General features: G+C 33.8%; 1 protein-coding gene and 3 pseudogenes across 1 annotated transcript; 1 reads left to right on the plus strand and 3 right to left on the minus strand.

Moving 5' to 3' along the window:
- Positions 1-809: 809 nt before the first annotated feature.
- LOC120200043 lies at positions 810-1,659 on the minus strand (annotated as a pseudogene).
- A 748-nt stretch (positions 1,660-2,407) lies between these two features.
- Positions 2,408-8,408, minus strand: LOC120200192 (annotated as a pseudogene).
- Positions 8,409-8,533: 125 nt separating this feature from the next.
- Positions 8,534-8,987, minus strand: LOC120200193. The gene has a single exon (XM_039201090.1). It carries the CDS (start codon positions 8,907-8,909, stop codon positions 8,568-8,570), a length of 342 nt encoding a protein of 113 aa, XP_039057021.1. The 5' UTR covers positions 8,910-8,987; the 3' UTR covers positions 8,534-8,567.
- Positions 8,988-24,557: 15,570 nt separating this feature from the next.
- Positions 24,558-27,233, plus strand: LOC120200195 (annotated as a pseudogene).
- The last annotated feature ends 160 nt before the right edge of the window (positions 27,234-27,393 follow it).

Genomic DNA, 27,393 nt, shown 5'->3' on the forward strand with positions numbered 1-27,393 from the left:
AGCAATTAGGGATGGGCATAGGACTCGAATTCGTCGGATTTCGACCCGATCCGATAGGGTCATCTTTTTTTTTAAAAAAAATTAGATCCAGGTCGGGCCGGATCGGTTTTTTTAATGTGATGTTCAGGTCGAGTTCGAGTTTAGGGTGAAAAATACATGACCTGAAATTTTACCTTATATATTTAGAAATAATTACAATAATATTTCTCTATATATTATTTTTCAATTAAGTCATTGTTTTTATTGAATAAAAATATTTTTTTATTAATTCGGGTCGGATCAGGTTTTTAAGTTATATATCGGGTCGGGTCGGGTTGGGTCGGTCTCGGATGGATGACCCCTTGTTCTCATATCGGGTCAGATGGACCAAAAACTCGACCCATGATCATCTCTAAATGCAACCCAAAATATATACCCAAATGATTACACGTAAATAATATACATGTTACTCACGTATTAATAATAAAGTTATCTGTAAATTGCATATTTAGTTTCTAAACTATTAATTTTGATTTATTTTAATACTTAAACTTTCATTTTTTTTTTAAATCATATCTAAAAAAATTCAAATATCAATTGAATTTTTCTTCAAAAATTCAGTTTGCTATTGTTTTCTCCCAAAATCAATTGAAAAAAAAATGTTTTGTTCTCAACTTTTTTTAACTGAAAAAAACTCTAAATTCTTATTTCAAGCAAGAAAAAGCGAAAAATTGTGGATATAAATTAATATATCTAATTTATAGAAGGAAAAAAAGAGTAAAAGCAAAAGAATGTAAGTGGCCATACATACCTATCTGCTGTTTTCATGATCAGTTGACGCTGGTGAGACTGAAGCAAGCAGCAGCATTCTTTAATGTATTCTCTGCAAAATGTTCAGTTGCTTGTGTCGTCTCTTTTGCTGATTCTTCACAACTGCTGCACCGTCAAAATCGAAAAATTAATTATGTTCGAGAGATTAAGTCCGTACAAGATTATACACCGTCGATACATATATCGATTACCTGAAGTCGTATGCTTCTTTGGTATCGATATACGATTGCCGGTCGTCGATGGTATCGAAGAGAGGATGAATCTCGTCGTAATCATGAACGACTTCTTGTTGCATGGCTAAAGGTTGTGAATTAGGAACCAGAAGTTGAGATTGAATCGCGATTAATTGATCGTTCTCGTTGTCGAGAGGAGGGTGTTGAATCCATAAGGAATTACTGTTACTGTCGCAGTACGGAGACACGCCGAGTTCTAACTGCGACGCCACGTCGTCGGGAATCGAAGAAGCCGGATGTTGATGCTGATGATGATATCATCTGCACATCTCGAGCTGCGCGAGCACGACGTGGAACTCTTCTTCGAGCAGCTGGATCTGATAATTGAGCTGATTTATGACGCCCAAGCAGCCGTAAACAGGGAACCTGTCTCGAACATTGGCTTGGTATTTGATCGAGCGCATTGCCTCGGCGTGCTGGGAGGGATCCAGACTCCTTAGAATCTTAAGGATGTTACTTACGCCAAACAGTTTGTGCGCGTTCTGGAAAACCTTGGTCCGGTCGGCCGGGAAATACGGGGCGAGGAGACATTCGGGAATGCACATCCGCCGTTGGTACCTGCAAGCGGCGCAGGCACTGGTGGCGCCACCCTTGAGGGTCATGATTTCTTAATACAACAAAATAACGATGTGAATTAAGATGGAGGAGGAGCCATTGATGAAATGGGATTGTTGAAACAGAAAGGGGGAAATGGTCTGATATCAGCGGATTTGCTGGATGAAGACATGACTGAGTAAAACAGAGGGAATACGAGAGGGCGTGTTGATCTAGGGAAGCTTCCAGAGGTTTCCAAGTGTGTGACGACCGTTAGGGGACAGATATTGAGGATTTGCCTTGGCCTTTCAACAGTTGTACCAAACATTTTACCCATGTTTTCGAAAATATAATTATTTGGGTAAAATACTCAAATGGGCGTTCAATTATGTTTAAATAATTTTTTTGACCACTGAAATTTCAAATGCTAGAAAATGATCATTAAACTTATCAAGTTGTAACATAATGGTCATTGCGTGTTATAAAATAATGATAAATTTTGATGTGTTCAAGGATCGTTTTGTAATAATTTGATAAATTTTAATGATCATTTTATACTAATTTAATAAGTTTAATGACCACTTTATAAATCCCAAAACTTTAACGGCTAAAATAATTATTTTAATATAGTTTAGTGACAACTTTTGTAATTCACCCCATCATTATATCTCCCCTCAAGTTTAACCTACCAATTTGTCCTTGAACTTTACAATTTTTTTTTTCAATTTAGTACAAATATTTTTATGATCATTTTTTGTACTATAGCACATATTAGGGGATAATATTCGAACAAAGAAAAATGAACATCTAGAACAGTTTCCAAATCTGATAACTCCCCTGCTTATAATGGCTATATATATCCTCCTAGCAATGATCCTTGCAGCATTACTTCTCATTCAATGATATGCCGTACTCAAGGCCACCCCATTGTATAAGTTTTCGGCTTTCTTTTCCTTTTCTCCGTCGACCAGAGCCACCTTTATCGGGAAGTTCCAGAGTACCGAAAAAGCTAAACTCGAAATTTTAAAGAAAATTCTTTGTAACGACATTTCTTCCCTTAAAATGATTCACTCTCTCCTACAAAAAATTCGAATGATTCCCAAAATTCTCTCCCCCCCCAACCCCCTTTTGATATCACAACTCCGGATTTTCTAACTAAACACCTCGAACTTCCTCAGGAACCGATTTCACATATTTTTACAGTATGAACTGCAATGTGATTACGAACAACACCTCGCACCACTTTAAGGCCATCCGATGCCAAAACCCATGTTAAACTCATCTGGTGTATCAAATAATATAACAAGATCCAACAAAAAATTGTTTAGTTTACAGCTTGGAAGAAAAGAACCTGTGGTTGCAAGTGACCCCGTTCGCACATCGTAAGAACATCGGCCCATCCACCAATTACCTGAACATCAAAAAACAGTTTATAACACCGGAATTACACCGGATGAGTGACATGGAATACAATGTAATGAAAAACAAACTTACCTTGACAGTTTTGTCATCATACATAATCCATCTTTCGTGATCATGACTATAGGCGAAACAATGATAATGTTGCCCATAATAGCAAACCTGAGAGTTTAAAAACAAACCTTACAAACTGTACAATAATCACACCTATTTTTGCATCTTGAAATTTTCATTGGAATATAAAAATCATACACAAGTGGAGAGGGAAATAGAGTGCAGATACGTACCACGGAGACTAAGTTATGCTTGTTTTTGGGATCTAGACCGCGATGAAGCACACTAATATCTATTTCATTATTTAAGGCAGCCAGTGTCGCTGCTACGTCATCAGCACTTTCACATGTATTTTGCCAACCAAGAACTGCGAGACCAAAAAACAATTATCGCGTTAAAAGTATAAACCACCGAGTAATGAATTATATCTTCGTTTACTAACTTCAAGCACAACCTGTTGTGAAAACATGCGGTGGATTTGAGAGAATGTGATGGACATAGTTGAGCTTCCCACAACCTCCGGCCTCTGGATCACAAGCTACCTGATGGTTCATCTCCACAAGATTTAAAAGCTCATCAAAGGAGCTTTCGGCACACATAATCTGAATGGTAACAAAAGTTTGTTAGGGAGAACCAAGAAAATTGTTCAATTCCAGGTTATTTTCTCTTTCGCAAAGGATCGATACCTTCATTGTTCGCAGTGCGCTCATTTATATTATGAAAAAATGTAGTGTATTTCAAATGCCTGGACTCCAGACCACAACTGTAGCAATTCATTCGTTCAAAGATATCCATTCCAAAAATAGAATGCACTATACAAGCACTGTTCGAACAATCCCAAGTGCCCGTGCAGTTGCTGTCCGTAGAACCAGCATCAGAAACACTCGAATCAGAAGTAAAAGATTGATGAAGGCAATCAAATATTACAGACAACTTCAGAAGCATCGTTCATTTGAGCCTGTAATTGCTACCATCTTTGTCAGAACTTTCAAACATAGACATCCATCTAAAATCATAATTATGGATAATGATGGGGATACTAATAATTAGAAAAGTGATGTAGAATAAAAAACTACCTACCTCTTGGAAAAAGTTACTATCTGGATACAAGTTGCTAAGGGATATTCTAAGTGATGTAGGGGCAACTGGTTCTCTCCGTGCATCACTAGATGCGATGTTCAGGGCAGTGAAAATTTCATACAGTGCACAGACAACACACGGATCTCCCACATGAGCATGATCTGATGCTGATTTCCGCAAGAATTCATCACGAAATTGTCTCAAGTGCCACAATGACTGCAGTTAATACCAAAGGCAGCAAATGATTTGAAAGAGGTTACATATAGGGCTAAGTCCAAGGACGGTGGGCTGAAATAGACCATGAATCACAATACAAGAAAACCAACCTGTATAATAACATTCAGAAAGCAATTGTATTCGCCTACTTCATTCAGCAGACCTGTACCGAACACATCAGTTTCATTCGAACCTTCACTGGAGACCTCATTAGGATACACCTTGGTTTTTCACTTCCAAGGTACCCTTTGTACTGTTCTCGAACTTGAAGACAAGGGCAATCTCTGTCGTGCTTGGTATGTGTCTGAAAAATGATATAAAAACAAGATTACGAACTTAACACCAAGACCATGTTTAAGTGCACAGCTTCCCAGAGCTAGGCTGCAATCAATTATAAAGAACACTACACAACCAAAACCTACCACAGTAAGGAATACATGTATTACAAAAACTGAAAGTCCATTTTATTTAAGTGAAACTTAATTTGTTGAAGTGTATACACGTGAGAATATTCATGCAACTCCACAATAGACCGCCAAATACCAGTACACTCTCAAGCATTGAGCCAAAGGCCCAAAACTACCAGGTTAAATAAAAATGCATAACTAACTAGGCAGTTTGGTGTCCAAATATTTTTTCACATTAGCCTATCAGATTAAGGACACCAATACTTAACCTTCGTAACACAGCAAAGAAGTTTCACCGTCTCAACAAAAATTGCAGAAAAGCATTATTGACTGCAAAATATTCTTTTAACAGAATTTTCTTTTAACAAGAAAAAATTCATTAGTGAAATCATTTTAAAGTCAGTTCATAAGATGCTACTGAGAAGCCCAGAAGATTTACCAAACATCCACTAAAACGGTTCTTTTATGTTCACCAAGTTCGTGTGATTTGTATCAAAACAACAAATCCCAAGCACAAACTAGTAAGAACAATAAGCATGAAAATTTAAATGCAGTAAGAACATTACCAAGGCTTTGGCGAACAGCCTTCTTAAGGTCTGCTTGGAACCTTTCGTCATCATCTTTCTCAGCTTGCAGTTGTCTTAAAGTCTTTGTACCACCTTCCCTAGGGCCACCATCAACATATCTAACTTGCTCTTCCACATTGCCATGAGAGCTTCTAACTTGAATGTTTTGGTTTTCAGATGACGGGTGTTGATCCTTTCCATCAAGAAATTTGTTGTTACCTTTATGTCGTCTACCCTTTCTTCCTGTCCATTGATCACTAGGAAGAAAACCATCTTCGGGGACTGCACCATTAGGTAGTCCTAAATAATGTAAAAAGATGATGATCTCCAGAGTACCATGGGGAAAACTAGCCAAATTAACAAACCTGGTTATATTGCTAACCTTGTTTAAAATTTGCAAGAGTGCCAGATGCATTAGAAGTCACTGGCACAGCTAAACCATTAGCAGTGCTCATTGGTAAGCTATCCAAATTGTTTGTGACCACGCTCCTTATTGCCAAATGTTGCTGAAAAGAAAGTTAATACAGTTTTTTGATTATCTGATCGTGGTACCCATAGAGTTAACAGCATAAAGCACGTCTTGGACCGAAAGCATTGATCAACTTCCCATCGCATCAAGTATAAATAAAAGAGAACAAAATGCTCACCTGAATATCTAGATTACCAGCATCCAAATAAGCATCATGCAATCCATCGGGTGCTTTCCCTTCATATGCTTGAATAGTTCTTTTATTTTGCTCCGCAAGGTGCTTCTGTTTAGCCTCATTCTCAATCTGTCTTTGATACTCCAAAGTCTCCTCAAGCTTTCTTTCCTCTGCTTCAAGTTCTATTTTTCGTCTAAATTCCTTTTCTTGCTGTTTTAAGTCATCACTATTCGCAGAAACTTCAGAATCTAGATGGTTACCATCAGAAGCAACTACCACAGAACTGCAATAAAATGTGAATGAAAATGCACGTCAACATTAGACTATGCAAAGAACAGAATGCTTAATGGATATTGAGAATACGAGAATGGAAAACAGAAGGGAAACATACACTTGCTCGATAGTCTCATCATTTAGCATATGAAGCTCATTTCCACCAGAAGCCTGAAACAGTAAGAAAAAAAATTAGACCTGCACCATGGAATATGCAACTGAAATAACTAGCAGCTGAATCTTAAAACTAAAAAGTAAACCCTACCCTTGAATCCTTGGTTTTTTGAATTCCTTATTCTTTTCTTATCCTTTATTTCTCCTGTGAATGTCTGGAATTATCACTTCCTCGAGCACCCTTCTTGGAATCACGTGCAAGCTCCGCCAAGAAAGCTTCTCTCACAGCATCAGATTTCTCAGTGGCATCTTTCTCGGCCTGGTCCTCTACGTGCGCCTGAATTTTAAATGATAAATAAATAAATAAAGGGCATATCATAAGCATAATTCACACAAATCCAGTCAGCCTCATACAAACCCTCAAGTATGATTTCACTAAAGGCAACATTATTGACTGATAATCGTAAGCAGATACAGGCTCAAGTTTGAGTTCCAACTGCTGCATCCCAGTAACATTTCGCATAATTCGTGCATCAATTTTGCTTAGCTGCTTGACAAAATGAAACAATTAAGAATGGCAGGTTGAGAATCATTTTCTTATATTGAAAATTGCACCTAAAGCAGATGGCGGACCTCTACCGATAATTGCTCCTTCTGTCTCTGAATGGCAACTTCTATGCAGGGGTCCACTTGATGCAGATAATCCTTGGCTCTCCGGTCATCATCTTCCCCAGATTCCAAGTCACATAGCTGAGAAGTCAGACTAGCATAAGTATTCTCATAACCAAATTTATTGACATTCAGCGCCTCTGCTTCTTGTAAAACATTTGCTATTGCCTCTAACTCAAATCTACTGCTAAGGAACATAGCATCATTCTCAGCCTCAACAAGTTCTTCTCTGCGCTTTCTAAGAACAGATTCATAGTTTCGACGGGAAAATTCAGCGGCGGTCTCCCTCTTCTTACCTTCTTCAAGACAAAGATCCTCTAAAGCCTGCAAAGCTTCCTCATAGCTTATATGGTCACATTTTCTTTCACAGAGACTCTGTAGGTGATAAAACTCCTTCTCCAGCATCTGGAGAATTTCCACTCCTTGCTGTGTTTTCTCTTCTTTCATGTGTATCCATGATGCCAATTGATCTCCACTTGAGAGGCCTGAAAAGATCCAGGACAACAGAGCATCAGCATCCAGTACAAACTCATTTCCATTGCTACCAGTAGAAATTTCCAGGGATGAATCTTCTATTGCTGTATCAGACAATAAATGTTCATCCAGGAGGAGACAAGAAGCATCTGCATTAAGAACAATCTTCTCTTTAACCTCAAGAATCTTAGTAGCACCATTTGCATCGTCCACAGGAGCAGTCTTCTCAGAATATCTAGTCAGGCCACAAGATTGAGATAATCCAGCAAGAATTTAAGGATTTTCCTAAGCTGAGTGGCTCCCAGAAAACTGATGCATGGGAGTTCGATCTACACCATGCTTCAAAAGCTGACAACCAGAAACCAGACTCAGCAACTCATCCATTGTGAACTGTATCACCTTGTTAAGATGGCTCACAGCAAGATACTTATGTCCAATAAGCTGTTCAAATGTAGCATGAATTCTTTCAAGCAACTTGGCACGCTCGGCATCGTCCACTGTTGGCCAACTATCCACAAGGGGATATGCCATAGAACCCTTGCTTCCATCAGATCTTCTGCACTCAATGCTAGAAACTTTGTCACAGTCATTGCCCTCTACACTACTACAATTGTAACTATCCCCAAATATTTCCTTCTCAGGCCATGCATCTTTGAAGCAATCATCACACTGCTCATTGCAGTTCCCCGAGACAAAATCCTCTGATAACTCAGAAGTCTGGCATTTAGACTGGTCCCCAATCATTTTAACTGCAGCAGAAATATCCAAAGGCTTCCAAGAACATTTAAGGAGCATCTCTATCCACTCACTATCAATACTCTGGCGGCAAAACGTTCTGCATTTTTGGTATGAGGTTCCCCATATGCTCATGAACAACATGCTGCATATGAGACTCTGAATCCACAAACTTTTCACTACACCTACAACAAAGCCAAAAGTTCCAAGTCTTATTTGCCTCAGCAAATTCTAAAGCCTCCGATAAGACATCACTTGCCGATCCATATTTTACCAAACCAAAATATGCCTTGAGGTCGCTAACCCTAATCCTAAGCAGATCTCTCTTCAAATCAATACTCATTGAATTCCAAAATGATCTAACCCAATCTTTCCTTTCAGCTGTAGAACCAGTCTTCTCCTCCTCCTACCACTTCCCAAAGGTAAATCCAGCCCATTCTTATCTCCCGTGCTTTGCAACAGTGGTGAAGAAGAAGCTGCTTCAGATTTCTGCTGCTGCAACAACCTAGCAGCAGCAACTCTAACCTCAATTTCTTTCCTTCTTTCTTCTGGCGTTTTTGTAGCTTTCTTAATCTCATTAGGCCTTCTCGTTTGCACTAGCCTAACCTCCATTGGATCCTCAGGTACTCTCCGAACCGGAATTAATCTAAACTTCTCTTCCCCACTCACTAAGTTCTTCATCCAAGTAGAAATTGAAGCTATATTCGATTTCTGTATCACGACCTAAGCTCACTTTGCACGTAAGAAATCCTTGCTTCCGCAGTTGGTATTTTCTGTTGAATTTCTTCTTGTAAGCTTTCTTTAGCGGGATCCACTGGATTCTCAACTGCCAAAGCGCGCTCGCATTCCTGAATCACTTCTTCATACTCTTTTCCATCGTTAGCCGCTTCATATAATAAATTAGCATAAAAATGAGCAAATTCGATGGAATTCGGAGATAATTCTACAGCTTTTTTGGCTGAATCTATCGCGTTTCTGAAATATCTATGTTTGACATTCTGGTCATCCATGATGGACGCCACTTTCAGGCAGACCGTGCCTTGAACGCGGTGGATTAGAGCGGCGTGGGTCGATTTCTCATGACGAGTGCACGACTCTTTCATTAACCGAAGCGCTTTCGTGGTTGCCACGTCGGAGTGCCGTTAGGGCTCGCTCGCACTCAACCTTAACCAAAGACGATGAAGACGAACCGCCGATTCAACCGGAACAGCCAATACCTCGATCTTCGTATTATTTTTACTTAAATCAGCTTCATCTGTTCCGTTAACAACTTCCACCCGCACCGGAGGCTGTTTCGAACGCGGAGCAACGTTTTTCTCTTCTTGTTGCCCATCGATTATTATCTCAGTCGAATCAACATGCATAAATCTCTTTTTTCCCTTTTCGTCCTCTTAATTTATTTCCGGATAATAGATTGGAAAGGAGTAAAGATTGACTTACAGGAAATGTGAGGGACTAAGTTGGAGACTCAAAGGAGACTATACCGGAAAATACCGCCGGCGATAAAACCGGAGCGGAAAATCGCTGCGACTCCGTCGTCGTCTCTTAGTGTGTGTGACAGCAAAGAGGAAGGGAGAGGGTGAGTCTTTGATTTGCACGAAGCGAAATGGGATTAACCAAATTTAATTTATAAATAATAATAATAATTTTAATTTGGTATTTTTGTGTTTAAAAGAGGAAATACTATAATTATGAGGAAATAAAAAATAAATTTTAGGTATTTTAATTGATTTAATACTTTTATATTTATGTCATAATTTATTAAATTTATATGATAATTATATTTAAAATATAATATATTATATTATATTATATATCATATTAAACTTTTTTAATTATTATATTTTAATTTCAAAATCAAAACACTAACCGTAATTTAGAAGGAAAATGTGGGGAAACAATAGAAAACAAAATTGTAGAGAAAGGTGAAGGTTTTCATACCAACCAACCAACCAAGGGTAGGTGTATAAGTAAATTATACTTTAAAAATAAATAAAATACCAATGCAAAATGAATGATTAAATAAAAGAAAACATATAAAATAAAGGAGCATTTCAATATAAAATAAATACTTTAATTCTTTAGTAAATATTTTAGCTTAAATGTTAAGTAAAATTATTAAAATTAAACATTAATATGTTATTTCAATATACTAAAAATATATAATATTATCTAAATAAATAAATAGAATGAAGATCACATCATAATTCTTCCTCACATAGCAGATCATATAAATATAGTACTATAAGAATAGTATCAAAGCCACGATTCTTAAAATATTCGATTCTTCCTTACCATTGTCATTATCAAAATTAGGGTAACTTACACTATTTCTCATTGAATTATACTATTTTTCCTATTTTACTCACCGTACTTTTAATTTTTTTAATTTACTCACTGAACTTTCGAAATGGCTTGTTTTGATCTCTTTGAATTATTTTATTATTTTTTTTGTATGATGCGACATTTATTATTTTTTTAATAAAATAAAAAGAAGGTGGTCAAATGCCACCGTCGATAATTGTAGATTGTGATCGTTCAGTCCGAAATTTCATGGGTTGATTCATCTCGACCCCCTCAGTCCGAATATAGTGGTTGTTTCATCGGAAAATGTCCCAAAACTCGTGTATCTATACTAAAATGTTTCGGCTTCCTCACTTTCAATCTCCAATTCGTAGATTTCAAATCAAGTTTTGATAAAATGGAAGTCAGATTCGAACTCACATTGTTGAGGTAAATCAAACCATGAAATTTGGGACCAAACACCATCTACGGTGGTTAACGACAACCAATGATGGTATCTGATCACCTTCTATTATATTTTATATTTTAAATTATTTTATGTTAAATAATATTAATAATAAAAATAATAAATGCCACATCATACGAAAATAATAAAAAATAATTCGAAATGGTCAAAACAAGAGCAATTCAAAATTTTAGTGAGTAAATTAGAAAAATTGAAAGTAAGGTGAGTAAAATAGGAGGAAGTGTAATATCCTAAATTTTGGACTAGTGACTATAATATAAATTTTGAAAGTTTGGGGACAAAGTATAAAGTTGTAAAAGTTTAGGGACTATAAATGTAAATTTTCAAAGTTATATTTTGAGTTTGTAAATAAGTATTTCAGCCCAAAACAATTATTTTAGTGGGTTTTGGAATTTTGATTTTGAGTTTGTCAAAAAGTTTATTAACGAACAAAGATCGGTATGATATTCGGAGAGTCGGATCGAATTGGAAATTTACAAAAATTTGAAGGAAGGTATTTTTTATTTAGATAAATTATATGGATATTTTTAATTATTGGAATTGAAGTTGGACCGGTGGAATTTGGTGAAAATTGCACTATAAAGTGGAATAGTATAATTTAGTGACTAAAATGAAATTTTGAAAAATTGGAAGGTCAAAAAGGGAAATTAAGAGATGAATTTTTATGGCTATTTAATAATATTAAAATGTAAATTAAGGAGTAACATTGAAGTAAATAATTGAATTCACTAAGCGTATTATTTTTTTCATTTTGGGTCCATTTTATTAAGATTTAAGACTAGGATGTGAAATAGGAAATTGTTCTATCCTATTTTCTCTACAAGATGGTATAATTATTTCTTGGTTCCATGCTTAAGTGTGAAAAATGGGTATTTATGGTGGATGAAGTGGAAGTTGATTTTGATTGAATTAAGGTTGAATTTGGATCTTAGGAGTGTTGTGGATGAATAACTGAGCATGAAAATTGATTTGGAAACATTTTTGAGGACTTGTTTAAAAATTTCGGTTACTATAGGGGCTTTGAAGAAATATAGAATATGAATTATTTTGATTATTATAATATGAAAATTTATTGGAATCAAGAGAAGGAAAAAAAAGGACAAGCATTCGGTTTTAATGAAACAAGGCTGGGATTAGTGGAATCAATTAAGATTCGTTGAGCAAAAGGTTGGTTTTCATTTCTGTTGCACGCATGCATTGAAAGGGAATGTCAAAGTAATTGTTTATTATCCGTTTTTCTGCTTATGCCACAGCTTAGTCATTTCCATCTTTATTTTATTTTATAGTTTTGTGATATCTAGCATTTCTTTGGTGATGGAAATGGAATTTAAGTAAATATTAAGGGACTTGAAGGTTATTTTTATTGGAGTTTAAGTTAGTTTCGTTTGGTGATAAATTTGTATCGAATAAGCATTTAGGGCAATTTTTTGATTTTGTACGAATATGAGTTTGTTAAAGTACTAATTCGTATTCGAAATTGTGTATGTTGGAAAATCAACGTCATGTAGATCGCGATCAAAAACCAATACAAGCGAACTAAGGAAAATGATTAAGTTCGAGAGTACAATAAAATAGCATTAAAGTGTAGTGAGTCAAAAGGTGAGTGCAACTAACTTTTTAAAGATAATACGAGAGATGAAGGTGTTACAGGAAAATATAGTTAAATGAGGAGTGATGTAATTTACCCTCAAAATTATTATAAAATATTGTACTTAGTATAAAAAATTATGTAACTTATAGTATTTTATGCTTAATAATGATTTACTTATTATCTCATTACTTTATTGTTAAAAAAAATACATACAAATAATGGATCAAAGTACAAACTATTTTCACGGTTTTAAAAACATTTAGACAAAGTGGTTGGTATAAGTTTGTTTACGTCATCTTAGATTTAATTATTTGTCGTAAAATAAAATAAAATTTAAAGTTATGGCTGATGTCTATTTGCAACTGAAAAGGGAAAGTGACGCTTCATTGTCAATATATAAAAGAAAATAAAAATTTGAAAAAAAAATGTAGTATTATTTTGATATTCGAACTGTGTATTATGCATGATTTTGTTTCGTTTATTGAAAATATAAAATATAAAATATTAAAATAATCTATTATCACAAGTGGGAAATTAAAGTAATTGAATAACATGTCGTGAGTTATTCGAGATCAACTCGGTCAAAGCTCGATAAATACTCGACTCGAATAGATTCGAGCTCAAAATTGACATGAGATCTTAACGAGTCAAAACGAGCTACTTGATACCGAACTCGAAAAGCTTATGAGCACTCAAAAATATAATCTATTAAGATTTTATTTTTTTTTAAAATAAATTGTTAATAATATTAATATTTATGTGTTGATTTAAAAAAAATAATAAAAGACTTTCATGTATTCAAGGTTCAGGTTTGAGTTTTAGATTAAAGCTTTCATCGAGTTAAGTTTAAGATTTTTTTTTTCATTTCAAGTTTTTGAACTTATGTTCATGGTTTCAAGTTTAAGTCGAACCTGAAAATTTTAGGCTCACGAGTTTTCTAGTAAAGTTGAGCTTCATTTTAGAGTTGTTGACTCGAGCTCGACTTGACTCGTTTATAACCCTATAATTAATCCGTGTATTTATTTGTTTGGTTAGATTTATTTTTTTTATATTCAATTTATTGATCGATTAATCTGAATTGGATACGTAGAAATCTATTATGCAACTGACAAATTAAGCAAAATTTCAACTCACCTAAGTTCCCACATAACCCCCGCCGGCCATCGGCAGCACTTGTATCTATGCTGCATCGACAGCCTACAACTAGCAAATCAGCACAGCATCCAAACCAGAGTAAATAGAAAAGGTTAAAATCATCATAGATTGGAAATGGAGAAGAAGCTGTTTACAAATGCCCTGATCAGTTAGATCATGTAACATAAACTTCTCTGCCAATAAGTTGTAGCCATCATCACTTGATATATCCGCTAGTCAATGGTTAAAAGAATTGTTGTTGCTACTAAAGGTCAAATTTGATTACAACATGATAATTGAGCGTTCATTATAAATAGTTAAGAGTATTAGAGCTGCTATATTTTATAACCACTTTAGCTTCATAAAAATGAAATATGATTTCTTTAAAGGTAAATTACATGTTTATTATCTAAACTATTAGTTTGATCCGTTTAATACCTAAACTTTCAATTTTTTAAAATCATACTTAAAGTTTAGTTTTTGTTTTATTTTAATACCCTGTCAAAATTTAATTAATTTTGAAAAAAAATAGAAAGTTTATGTACTAAAAGGGACCAAAATTGATATCTTGGGTATTAAACACGTTAAGTTTTAATGACGGTGTACTAAAATGAAACAAACTAAACATTAGGTATGATTTTGATTTTTTTAAAATTTAGATACTAAAACAAAAAAAACTAATAATTTATGTATTAAATATGTAATTTACCCTTTCTTTAATACCTACCATTTTTATTATACGTAGCTATCAGATATTTAAACATTTATTGTCAAATAATTTTATTAATCGACAATAAAAATGGAAAAAAATTTAAAGAATAGGAAAATACTAAAATATATATATACGGGTGTTTGGTAAATAACTTTTTGAAGAGCTTTTAGCTTATTTGATCAAAAATAGCTTTATTGGTGTCAAACCCTCCATTTTTAGTGTTTGGTAAACACCTTATTAAAATAGTTTATTGTGCAAAATAAGCTAGAAATGAAAACACTGAAAAATGCAGCGGTTTGAAAAATTTGATTACAAAATAAGATGTTAAATGACATAATTAACCTTAATATTTCCATAATTATATATAATATCTTTTAGTGAATTTTTTTTATTATTTTATATTTTAGTTGTATATTCTCAAATATTTTTAGTTAAGAAAAATATAGCAAAACATGAAAGTAAAAAAATAGTATGATATTTTATACAAGGTTAATAGTATGGATAAATCTCACAATGTTAATATTTGTAAATATTAAATTTAAAAAATATATTCAAAATTTTGAAAAATATTCATTAAATTTCTTAAAGAATTTTTAATTCCATGTCAAAAGCATTTTATCTAAATAATTTCACCCCAATAAAGATTAAAGTATTATAAAACATATATGTACTTGACAATTAAATGTATCATACCCTTATTTGTCATTTTACCCATATTAGCTGTCAACTAAATTTTACTAAATACTTCTATATAAAACAACTAATCAAATCAATTTCTCAAATCAACTAATCAAATTAATTAATCAAATCAATTATTGAAATCAACTACCAGCTACCAACTATCAGTTGTTTACCCGACACACCATACATTTTTACATATCTTAAACACATGTTAACACGATTTTAGAATGAGCAGCAGTGACACAAATGTATAGACCTTACTCCATTCATTCATACCGCTAAAGAAAATATATAAAAGTTATATTTAAATATTTATGAAAATGAATATTTAATCAGCATAACATTATTTTTAGAGTGAACTATACATTTAATACTCAAACTATTATTTTTGGTCAATTTTAGTTTAAATTTTTATTTTCAAAATTTAACGTTTAATTTTTAACATTGAGTTACTAAAACGAAACAAAACTAATTTTAGATATGTTTTTTAAAAAATTGAAAGTTTAGGTAAAAAAACATACTAAAACTGATAATTAGGTACTAAACACATAATTTACCCTTATTTTAATGTAAATAGAGCTTATTGGGCCTGATTGGGCTATCTAGATTTAATATGAAGCAGGGCTTCCCCGCCCTATTCCCATACATTGCAATAGTTCGGCCAAGCATTTTCAGATTTCCCTATTATTCTTAATATTTATTAAATATTTAAAAACATTTAATTACAATTTAACCCTTTCATCATTTAATTTTAATTCCATTATTAACTTTAAAAACAAATTTTAATGTTTTAACTCGTTTTTATAATATTACCTGATTATACAAATAACACAAATCTGGCCCAATCCAAACTCTAAAACCCATTAATGATTTTCCCATTAAGAACATATTCATGTATAAAGTAAGTTTTTTATTAAGTTAGTGTGATTATAAATAATATTTATCTAAATATTTTTAATTATTTGATAATGAACACTTAATCATCGTATTACAGTCTTTGATGCTCAAACTCATACCTTCTGAAAATAATAATTCTTTTTAACATTAATGTAAATTAGCCGTATAAAGTAAATTTTAAATTGAAGAATGTGAAAGTTCGAAATAAAGGTTGGAATGTCACTAATTGGTGTATGGGGTAGGGCAGCAAAGGGGAGTAAAAAGGGTAAATTTTTTTAATTCTTCTTTTATTTTCCAACATAATGATGGAGGTCATCATCTATGGCTACTTTTTCTTTTATTTCATGGGGTCTACTAATTATCCAGGACAGACTATAAAGGACTCCCATCATTGCTTTGTGACTTGTGAGGTTAAAACCTAATACCAAAATAATGCAAAGCAGATATGAATAAGGGTAAACTACATATTAGTACCTAAACTATAGTTTTTATATATTTATATAAACTTTTAATTTTTCAAATTCATTCTTAATGTATAGTTTTTTTTTTCATTTGAGTACCCCGCTATTAAAACTTTACGCGTTTAGTACATAAAATACAATTTTGATTCGTTTTAGTACCAAAACTTTTATTTTTTTTCAAAATTTAATTAGCCGTATAAAGTAAAGTTTTAAATTGAAGAACGTGAATGTTCGAAATAAAGGTTGGAATGTCACTAATTGATGTATGGGGTAGGGCAAGCAAAGGGGAGTAAAAAGGGTAATTTTTTTTAATTCTTCTTTTATTTTCCAACATAATGATGGAGGTCATCATCTATGGCTACTTTTCTCTTTATTTCATGGGGTCTACTAATTATCCAGGACAGACTATAAAGGACTCCCATCATTGCTTTGTGACTTGTGAGGTTAAAACCTAATACCAAAATATAAATGCAAAGCAGATATGCATAAGGGTAAACTACATATTTAGTACCTAAACTATAGTTTTTATATATTTAGTATATAAACTTTTAATTTTTCAAATTCATTCTTAATGTATAGTTTTTGTTTCATTTGAGTACCCCGCTATTAAAAACTTTACGCGTTTAGTACATAAAATATCAATTTTGATTCGTTTTAGTACCAAAACTTTTATTTTTTTTCAAAATTTAATGTTAAGTTTTTAATGAGTATTAAAATAAAACAAAAACTAAAATTTAGAAATGTTTTTTTTAAAAAAATGAAAGTTTAAATATTGAACGGACTGAAACTAATAGTTTAGGTATTAAATACAAATTTTACCCAATAAGTAATATATATTAAAAAGTAAGTTTTATTGTATTGTATTTATAAACCGACGAGAGATTGATTTCAAGTGATAAATAATTTGATATCATTTAAAAATATTTTAATTTTGAGTCTTTATGTATGTAAAAAAATTCATTGAAAGATTTAACCATCAAAATTAGATGTGTGATTTGAGTCGATCTAAATTAACGGGTGAAGTTTTGAAAACGGAAAGATAAAAAAAAACCATATATTCCAATAGAACTTGAAAAAAAAAATGCATGCATGCATTGAGCTTTATTCCATGTGTTCAATTTAGATGCCCATACACAGCCTTTACGAATTGTCAAATACAACGACTGAGGCGTGGTGGTGGAGTCCACGCGTTCGCCGTGCGGATGAGAATGTTCACACACCCACGCGTTTGAACCGCACGGTGCCATACACTTGTGTAGCGGCGTAGAATCAAACGTGGTTGATTTCTCGCCGTTGATTCTTCCTCGTACATTTTCCAACTCTTGTGGTTTAGTTGAGTGTTGGCCAACAACAACAAAACTCATTAAAAAACGAATCAAAAGTGGATGAGTTTAATTCTATATTTAATTTTAGAGTTAATTGCACCGTGTCCCTACATTACAACTTTCCATTCTAAATTAATCTCTAAGCTTTTGCATATTCAATTTCATCCCCAAATTATGATAACAATGTTCCCCTATCATTCAAAAGTTCGGGGGATAAAAAAGATCATCCAAAAGTTCGAGAACTAATATAGAATGAGGATCACTATTTGTGAATGAATTTAGAATGCTCAAAAGCATAGGAACTGATTTAAAATTAGAGTAGCGATTTAAGATGAAAATAGAATATTCAGAAGTATAACCTCAAATCTATGTATTTTTTGGTGTATTTCAAATTTGATTTATTTACCATTTTAATTTAATAACTAAAATTAAATTAATACTTAGTTTGTTAGACCAACTTACCATATGTATTTTTTCAATAGCAGAAGATGATTATAAAGTAATAGATGTTCACAATTTTTCTAACCAATTGATAATAAATATATATACTACAAATTTAACTGTTTGAATTCGAGACCTCAATAGAGAATAATATTCATTCTTACTACTAATATCACTTAATTAGATTATGATTTAATTTTATTTTTTTGGAGAATGGTCTAATAATTTGTGTTGACTTTGAAGGGCATGAATATTAGCTTTCTGCCTCTTATTTGGTAGAAATGATATTAATTAAGAAGGCTGGTTGATTAGGATAGGTAACCAAGCTGAGCTGAGCTAAGCCAAGTTGTGCTTTCAAAGGCTATTTTGGTAAATCCCCAATCCTCATTTGACCAAGTCTCCACCTACTTTTTCCCACCCCCAAATGCCCATGGCCTGCCGCCCCTTTGTTAATTCTAAGCAAATCCCTAAACCCACACCTAATTTTTGGGTAAATTACTCACTTAGTGTCTAAACTATTAGTTTTGATATGTTTTAGTACCTAAACTTTCAATTTTTTCAAAATCATACCTAACGTTTAGTTTTTGTCTCATTTTCATACCCCTCTGTTAAAAACTTAACGGACAAACTAACAGAGCATAGCTCCGGTGGACGAATGACCATTTCGAAAGTGGACCACCGGAGAATGACAAGTTGACCAACATATTCTAGTTTCAATCCCATCGAACGGTTGACGAAGAAGATCGGAGGATGGAGAAGTTTAAAAGTTCATCATCGATTTATGGAGATTGAGGCATTTTTCGATGAAATGGAGGTTATAATCATGTTTAGGGGATTGAAAAGGTGTGGGCCGAAAAGTTTGAACTTCATCGGCCGACGAATGCAATGGTTGGCGACTGTAGACACGACGGTCAGCGAGCCTGTCCGTTAAGTTTTTAACAGCGGGATACTAAAATGAAATAAAAATTAAATATTGGGTATGGTTTTGAAAGAATTGAAAGCTTAAGTACTAAAACATATCAAAACCAATAGTTTAGGTACTAAACGTGTTATTTACCCTTTTATCTTGGTCAAATTCTCCTACTAGTCTCTATACTATACATAAGTTGTGAGTTTGGTTTTTGTATTCTGATCTGATCATTTTTTGTCCTTGTATTTTTAAATCATAAAATTTAATTTTTGATCTAATATGTTAAGTCAAATTCTATTATTGTCCTTGTATTACGTGTGAGTTATATATTTAGCTCACATCTTTCAAATTTTCCATTTTAAGTCCTAGTGATTTAGTTATATTGTTCTTGTATCATATCATTTGGATCATGATTGGAATTTTAAAATTCAAAAAAATACAAACATCAAATTCTGTAAAATTAAGATACAAGGACTAATTTACAATTTATATATAGCACAAATACTGATGATGGAATTCGACTCGTTGTTTTGGTATAATATCAGTTGGTAGAGCATAAGGTTCTTAACCTTGAGGTCGTGGGATCAAGTCCCACGGAGGGCATTTCATAATTCGGAGGTCTTCTACGAAAGTTGTTCTCAACCTGGTGTTGGGGGCAGCATACTAACTTACATCCCCTTACCCTATTACATATAGAATAAGGGACAACCATTTTTTTTATTTTTTGTTCATTTTTACTTGACGAAATTCAAGGCTTCGAAGTCTAACACCTATGCCTTACGCTAAAGGATTTAAATGGTAGTTAGAGTTAGGTATTTTAAGCCGAACTCTTGACTTTTTTTAAAATCATATTCGAGACAGGTTGGATCGGTTTTTTCAAAATAATGAGGTTGGGTCATGTTAGGTTCGAGTGGAGGGTTAAAAAAATCCGACCCGACTTGACCTGACCCAACTCGTAGGTAATAGTATAATTTCATTAAATAAATTTATAAATAATTGTTATAATATCTTCTTTAATTTTTTTAATTAAATCCTTATTTTATATCGAGTCATAATTAAGTAGAGGTATTAGGTATATATTTTTGGGTGGGGTTATGTTGACAAAAAAAAAATCCGACCCAACCCGTTGGTTGTCATCCCTAGATATTTACGGAACAACAATGAGAAGATATTTATTTTTACACTATAAAATAATTTAAAATAAATATAAATTCGGTTGACTTCGATTTCTAGAACAATAATTAAAATTAATTTTAACCATAATTACGTTGAGAATAATATCATCTATAATTTTTTTGAGACACAATCATATCGTTCCACATGATAGTAATATCTAAAATGTTTACTTAACTATTAAAATGGATTCAATTTTTTATGTGAAAAATAACTTAATTAATATTTTTAGAATTTGGAGGACTATACGCACCATTAAACCTAAATTATTATTAAAAATAGGCTTTTTTTTTGCCAAAAAAAATAATGGACGGCTGTCTTGCAACAACAGAAAGGAACGGCTGTCATTGCAATAACTATTTTCTCTCATGGGTCCAAAAAAATCATTAGAATGTTTTTCTTTTGGATAAAATATGAAAGGAGGGGACAAAAACACTAATTAACAAATCTTTTGGGAGATTCCTTTGTTTAATAAAGGAAAAAAATTATATTTTGGTTATCGTCGTTAAAAAAACCGGTGATATTGACATGTCAGTATAAGAAAATAATAAATTATCATCGAAGAAAAAATAAAAAAAAAATTACGACTTCAACAATTTTATTTATTTTTTAACAGTGAGTAACAAAAACGTAACGTTAGATAATGAATTTGAAAAATAAGTGGATGATTAACTACATAATTTATCCTATAAATTATTTAACCCAATTATGTCAAATATAATTTAAATGATTATGAGATGGGTTAGATCATATATTTGGCCTTTTCGAATTTAATTGGAGTATAACAATTTTAGTCAATTATTCAATTAAATATGAGATCTAATTTAATTTTGAGGTAAAAAATTACACTTTACTCTTTTTGACCTGACTCGATCTAATATATATATATATATAATTAAGATAAACATGTATTATAACAATTATCCTTAAATACATAAATAACAATTATATTATTATTCTGGAGTAGGCCGGTCCAACGACAAGTATAGAATGGGATCCGTCACATTACCCCAAAATTCACGTATGAATGCTATTTAGGTCTGTCCATGTATAATATTTGTCCCCTAATGATATTTACGTTCGAAGGAAAAATAAACTTTATGTTTGTTTTTTGAGAAATAATATAAGTTGTAGGTTTGAGTTGAGGAGAATGAAAGGAGGATGTTGAGGTGTTTGGGATCGTCCCTACTGTCGTGTGCCGTCGCGACCCCGTCGTGGTTTCATCTCTTCGATGAGAGAAGTTGAGAGAGTTGAGAACTCTATATTCTCTCTGGTTTTCAGAATGAATAAATGAGGAAGAATAGGAGAAGGGAAGCCCGTTTGGGGCTTAAATTCACATACCAAAACGACGCAGTTTTGGCCCTTCTCTCTCCGTGTTTTTATGTTTGGGAATAACTACACTTTAGGTCCCTCGTACTTTGTTTCCTCAGTGTAAAGCCACTTAATGAATTTTATTTTCTTTTACTTCGAGCACTTACGTTTCATTAATTTTTTTGTAGTCTTGTTCATGAATATTTTGTTATTATTATTAATATTTGAATTTAGTTTCAATGTTTGTACCTTTTTTTTCTTTTAGCCACTGATTTCAGTTGTTTATTTATTTTCTTTAATGTTCAAATTTGGTTATGAAATTTGTAAATGTATCATTTTAGTCACCATTTGGTATTTGATTTAATTACTGTGTGGTCTTGTATGTTCTACTTTTATTTTATTTTAGTCCTTATTTTTTAATTTGTGGGTCATTTTCATTTATAGTCCATGTATTATTTAATATTTGATATATGGGTTATAGTTTATTTGTAATTTTTATTCTGGTCCTTTACGTTTCTATAATTACTATTTTGGGACTTTAAGTTTTTGTTTTTGCCATATTAATCCTTTAACCTTTTGTTTTTGTTATTTTGATCCTTTACACATTTATTTATTTATTTATTTATTATATATATATATATTTGTAATTTTAATATTTTTCCTTATTTACTTTAATATTGTTTTATATATATACATTTTGTTTTTTTTACACTATTTTATTTTTTAAAGACTGAACATTTTTCTTCCTTTTTTTCCTTCTTAACATTTTTATTGTTATTTTCTCAATTTATTTTTTTCTCTCTTTGATTTATTTAATATTTATTTCTCAATCTAACTTTTTTGACCTTTTTAGGGGTAATTTCAATCGATCAAAGGTAATTATTTTGAATTGAATTTTTAAATTTAAAATTTAATTTTCGCGATTAAGACAACCGACAAATTAATTGGTACCGAAAGGGTAATGCAATGGTGTTAATCCTTCTTTGACTGTAACTGAATCCTGAATCCAACATATTTATGGTAAAACACATATCAGATAAGATGGTATCAAATAAAAAACCTCTTAAGTTACAAGACAAATACGAATAATAAATAAATCAAGTATCAAATAAAAAATAAATAAATGTAGGAGTAAAATATAAGTTAGCGGTTTATAAAAATTATTTTTATACAAATATTATATTAATAAACTGTTAAGTAAAATCATAAGAGAAAATCGCCTCAGTGACCAAAAATGCCTTATAATATACGATTTTAACCAACTTTTTTTGGATTTGCGAAAATGACCAACAAAATCGCAACGCGAAATAAAAATCGCAACGCGATTTAGAAATCGCAACGTTGAAAAGAAAATCGCAACGGTCAAAAGAAATCGCAACGCGATTCCAAGAATCGCAATGCGATTAAGAGAATCGCAACGCGATCTCCAAGAATCGCAACGCGATTCAGAAATGCAACGCGATTCCAAGAATCGCAACGCGATTCCAAGAATCGCAACGCGATTCCAAAGAATCGAACGCGATTCAGAAAATGAGTAAATTCTTTCAAAAGCTATTGTATTTTTTCTTCTTAGAATTTTCTCTAAAAAGATAGTATCCGCGCGGACGTGTCGAAGACACGTATTACCACGACCACGACCACGACCACGACCACGACCACGACCACGACCACGACCACGACCACGACCACGACCACGACCCGAGACGAGACGAGACGGCGGCGGCGGCGCGCGAGAGTCCCCCTTGTTCTCTTTCACTCAACAAGGAAAGGGAAATCCAAGCCTTAAATACTCTTCCCAATAGTGTTTCCAATACTATGTGGGATTGAGCATTACTCAACACTTCAAGAAAATATAGCAATTTTTGTAGCATGTTTCCCGCTTAATCCATATTTAAAAATATTAAAACCATTTTATCATATTAAAAACTATATGTATAAGTTTGAATTGAAATGTAGATATCTACAACTCTTTTAATTCTCTTGATAAATGTTTTAATATTTTTAGATATGGATTAAGCGGGAAAATACTACAAAAATTGCTATATTTTCTTTGAAGTGTTGAGTAATGCTCAATCCCACATAGTATTGGAAACACTATTGGGAAGTGTATTTAAGGCTTGGATTTCCCTTTCCTTGTTGAGTGAAAGAGAACAAGGGGGACTCTCGCGCGCGCCGCCGCCGTCTCGTCTCGTCTCGGGTCGTGGTCGTGGTCGTGGTCGTGGTCGTGGTCGTGGTCGTGGTCGTGGTCGTGGTCGTGGTCGTGGTCGTGGTCGTGGTCGTGGTCGTGGGTCCGTGGTCGTGGTCGTGTCGTGGTAATAGTGTCTTCGACACGTCCGCGCGGATACTATCTTTTTAGAGAAAATTCTTAAGAAAGAAACAAATACAATAGCTTTTGAAAGAATTTACTCATTTTCTGAATCGCGTTGCGATTTTCTTAATCGCGTTGCGATTCTTGGAATCGCGTTGCGATTTTCTTAATCGCGTTGCGATTCTTGGAATCGCGTTGCGATTTTCTTAATCGCGTTGCGATTTTTGGAATCGTGTTGCGATTTTCTTAATCGCATTGCGATTCTTGGAATCGCGTTGCGATTTTCTTAATCGCGTTGCGATTTTCTGAATCGCGTTGCGATTCTTGGAATCGCGTTGCGATTTTCTTAATCGCGTTGCGATTCTTGGAAGATCGCGTTGCGATTCTCTTAATCGCATTGCGATTCTTGGAATATCGCGTTGCGATTTTCTTTTGACCGTTGCGATTTCTTTTCAACGTTGCGATTTTCTAAATCGCGTTGCGATTTTTATTTCGCGTTGCGATTTTGTTGGTCATTTTCGCAAATCCAAAAAAAGTTGGTTAAAATCGTATATTATAACTTTTTTTTGGTCACTGAGGCGATTTTCTCAAATCATAATCATACTGCGAAGAAATTTCCGTAACCCCCAGATTTTCTCGACTGACCAGTCACCCCGCGTTTTTTATTCTCTTTTCTTTCTTTCTTTCTTTCTTCCTTCCTCGGCTCCGTCCGCCGTCCTCCGCCCACCGACTCCTCAACGGCGACGACTTAATTTACCTACTTGTTTGAATTCTTTCTGATTATGGGAAACTATAACGCATGCGTAAGACCGGACGAGAGTCCGGAAAGGAAACCGAACCCTTTCTTCGACAGAGTCGCCTCGCCGGATCCGATCCGAATACTAAAAGACGTGATCCCACTCAGTCACCGAACTCGAATTTTCGACAAGTACATCCTCGGCCGGGAACTGGGGCGAGGCGAGTTCGGGATCACTTACCTCTGCACGGACAAGGAAACGCGGGAAGCCCTCGCGTGCAAGTCAATCTCCAAGAAGAAACTATTGACAGCCGAAGACATCGAAGACGTCCGTCGCGAGGTCGCCATAATGTCGACGCTGCCGGAACATCTGAATATCGTGAAGCTGAAAGCCACGTACGAGGACAATGAAAACCTTCATTTGGTTATGGAGCTTTGTGAAGGCGGGGATTTGTTCGACAGGATTGTGGCGAGAGGGTACTACACGGAACGCGCGGCGGCGAACGTGGCGAAGACGATAGCTGAGGTGGTTAGGATGTGCCACGAGAGTGGCGTTATGCATAGAGATTTGAAGCCTGAGAATTTTTTGTACGCTATTAAGAAAGAAGACTCACCGCTAAAATTGATCCATTTTGGGCTGTCTGTGTTTTTTAAGCCTGGTACGTGGCTGGATTTATTTATTTCTTTTTTTTGAGATTTTATCTGGGCTTTTGATGGTTTGGAACTTCAGCTAATAAAATTTTGGATTAGACTCTCTCTTTAAGAACTTCTATAGCTTCCCCAACTGGATGGTTGAAGAGGATTTTTGAATTCATTTTCAGGGTCTTGGTTGATTTTTATTCATTAAATATACTGGGTTTCTGCTTGTTTGCGATGCTTTTTGATTTTTGGGTACCTTTCAAAATAGACCTGAGTGCTCTGCCGGTCGTCGGATAATTTGATTTGACTGGATTTCTGATTTTGCCGTTAGATATTTGTTCAACAGCTGAATCCTTTTTTTAAGAGTTTGATTACTGTTTTAGTGAGATTTATTCATGGATTTCTGCTTGATTGCAGGATTGATATTTGGATTTATTTTTGCAGGGGAAAAGTTTTCCGAGATCGTGGGGAGTCCATATTATATGGCCCCTGAAGTTTTGAAACGAATTATGGACCAGAGGTGAGTATGGAGTGCTGGTGTGATCCTTTACATTTTGTTATGTGGGGTTCCTCCCTTTTGGGCAGGTATTCTTTTCTCTTACTTTGTGCTCTTACATCCTTTACATTTTAATATGTGATGGATGGATGCGTGTGTGTATGCATGTATGTATTCTGATTCCTTACGTTTGTGTTGCTTATTTTCAGAGACTGAGCAGGGTGTTGCTATTGCGATTTTGAGAGGGGTCATTGATTTTAAGACGGAACCTTGGCCACAAGTTTCAGATAGTGCTAAGAGTCTTGTAATGCAGATGTTAGAACCGGATCCTAAGAAACGATTGACTGCTCAACAGGTGCTCGGTAGGTTCTCCAACAGTTCTTATCGTGTTGAATTTTCTGTTAGTAAGCAATTGGCATATTTAGCTAGAAAACATTTGAGGACCCATCTGCCTAAACTCTGAATTATTGTTATAAAGAGTGAGGTCAGGGTGATCTTGAAAGTACGGATCCCTTCCATAATGAACTTGTGCTAACTTTATTCCCGTGGATCGATTGGGTTTATAGCATTTGGCATCTGACAAGGACTCAACATTATTTGCAACTTTGTGTGGTCAAATGCTGGCTGGGTCAAATGTTGGCATATGTATGCATTTATATAGTTAAAATTTTAGTCAATCTTATTTTGAATTGATAAATGGAATTTATTTTGAAGGAACACAGTGGGCACTACGATCCACATTCAATGAGTTAGTCGGTAAAACTTCCGTCTGTTGTTGTCGTTGAGGAAGGAAATATAACTTTTGAAACAAAGTCCATTAGATGTCTACTTGCATAGAGACATTTACGACTTCTTTTAATAGCTGTGTTGATTTTCACTGTCAATCTTATCCTTGACCCTTCGTTTGGGCACAGAACATCCCTGGTTTCTGAATGTTCCATTGGGAGATATTGTGAGAGCCAGTCCCAAAGGGAAGCGGTTTACCTTTAAGGGTAAGCACTTTTGGGCTGATTATATGAAATTGTTGGTTAAAGATCCAAAATCATTGTGCAATTTGCAAGTTCCTGCAGGTGATTCAGTTTTTGTAAATGCTGTAGGTAATCGCAGAGCACTTATCAGTAGAAGAGGTTGAAGTAATCAAAGACATGTTCACATTGATGGATACGGATAATGATGGGAAAGTTTCATACGAGGAGCTGAAGGCCGGGCTTCGGAAGGTTGGTTCTCAATTAGCTGAACCAGAGATGAAGATGTTAATGGAAGTGGTATGGTCCAGTTCTTTTGTCTGCTTAATTATCTGAAAGATCAAAACCTAGTTCGGTATAATCATTATCACTCCTATTTCCCCTGACAATCTCATTTGACTCCCAAAAATTCGAATGTGAACTTGTTTTTCCTGTGTTTTTTGGTGTATTTCAAATTTGATTTATTTGCTATTTTAATTTAATAACTAAAATTAAATTAATACTTATTTTGTTATACCAACTTACCATCTGTATTTCTTCAATAGTATAAGGTGATTACAAAGTAATAGATATCCAAAATTTTTCTAACTAATTGATAATGAACATATATCATAC

The sequence above is a fragment of the Hibiscus syriacus genome, unplaced genomic scaffold (genome assembly GCF_006381635.1).
Source record: "Hibiscus syriacus cultivar Baekdansim isolate YM2019G1 unplaced genomic scaffold, ASM638163v2 tig00005929_pilon, whole genome shotgun sequence".
NCBI lineage: Eukaryota > Viridiplantae > Streptophyta > Magnoliopsida > Malvales > Malvaceae > Hibiscus > Hibiscus syriacus.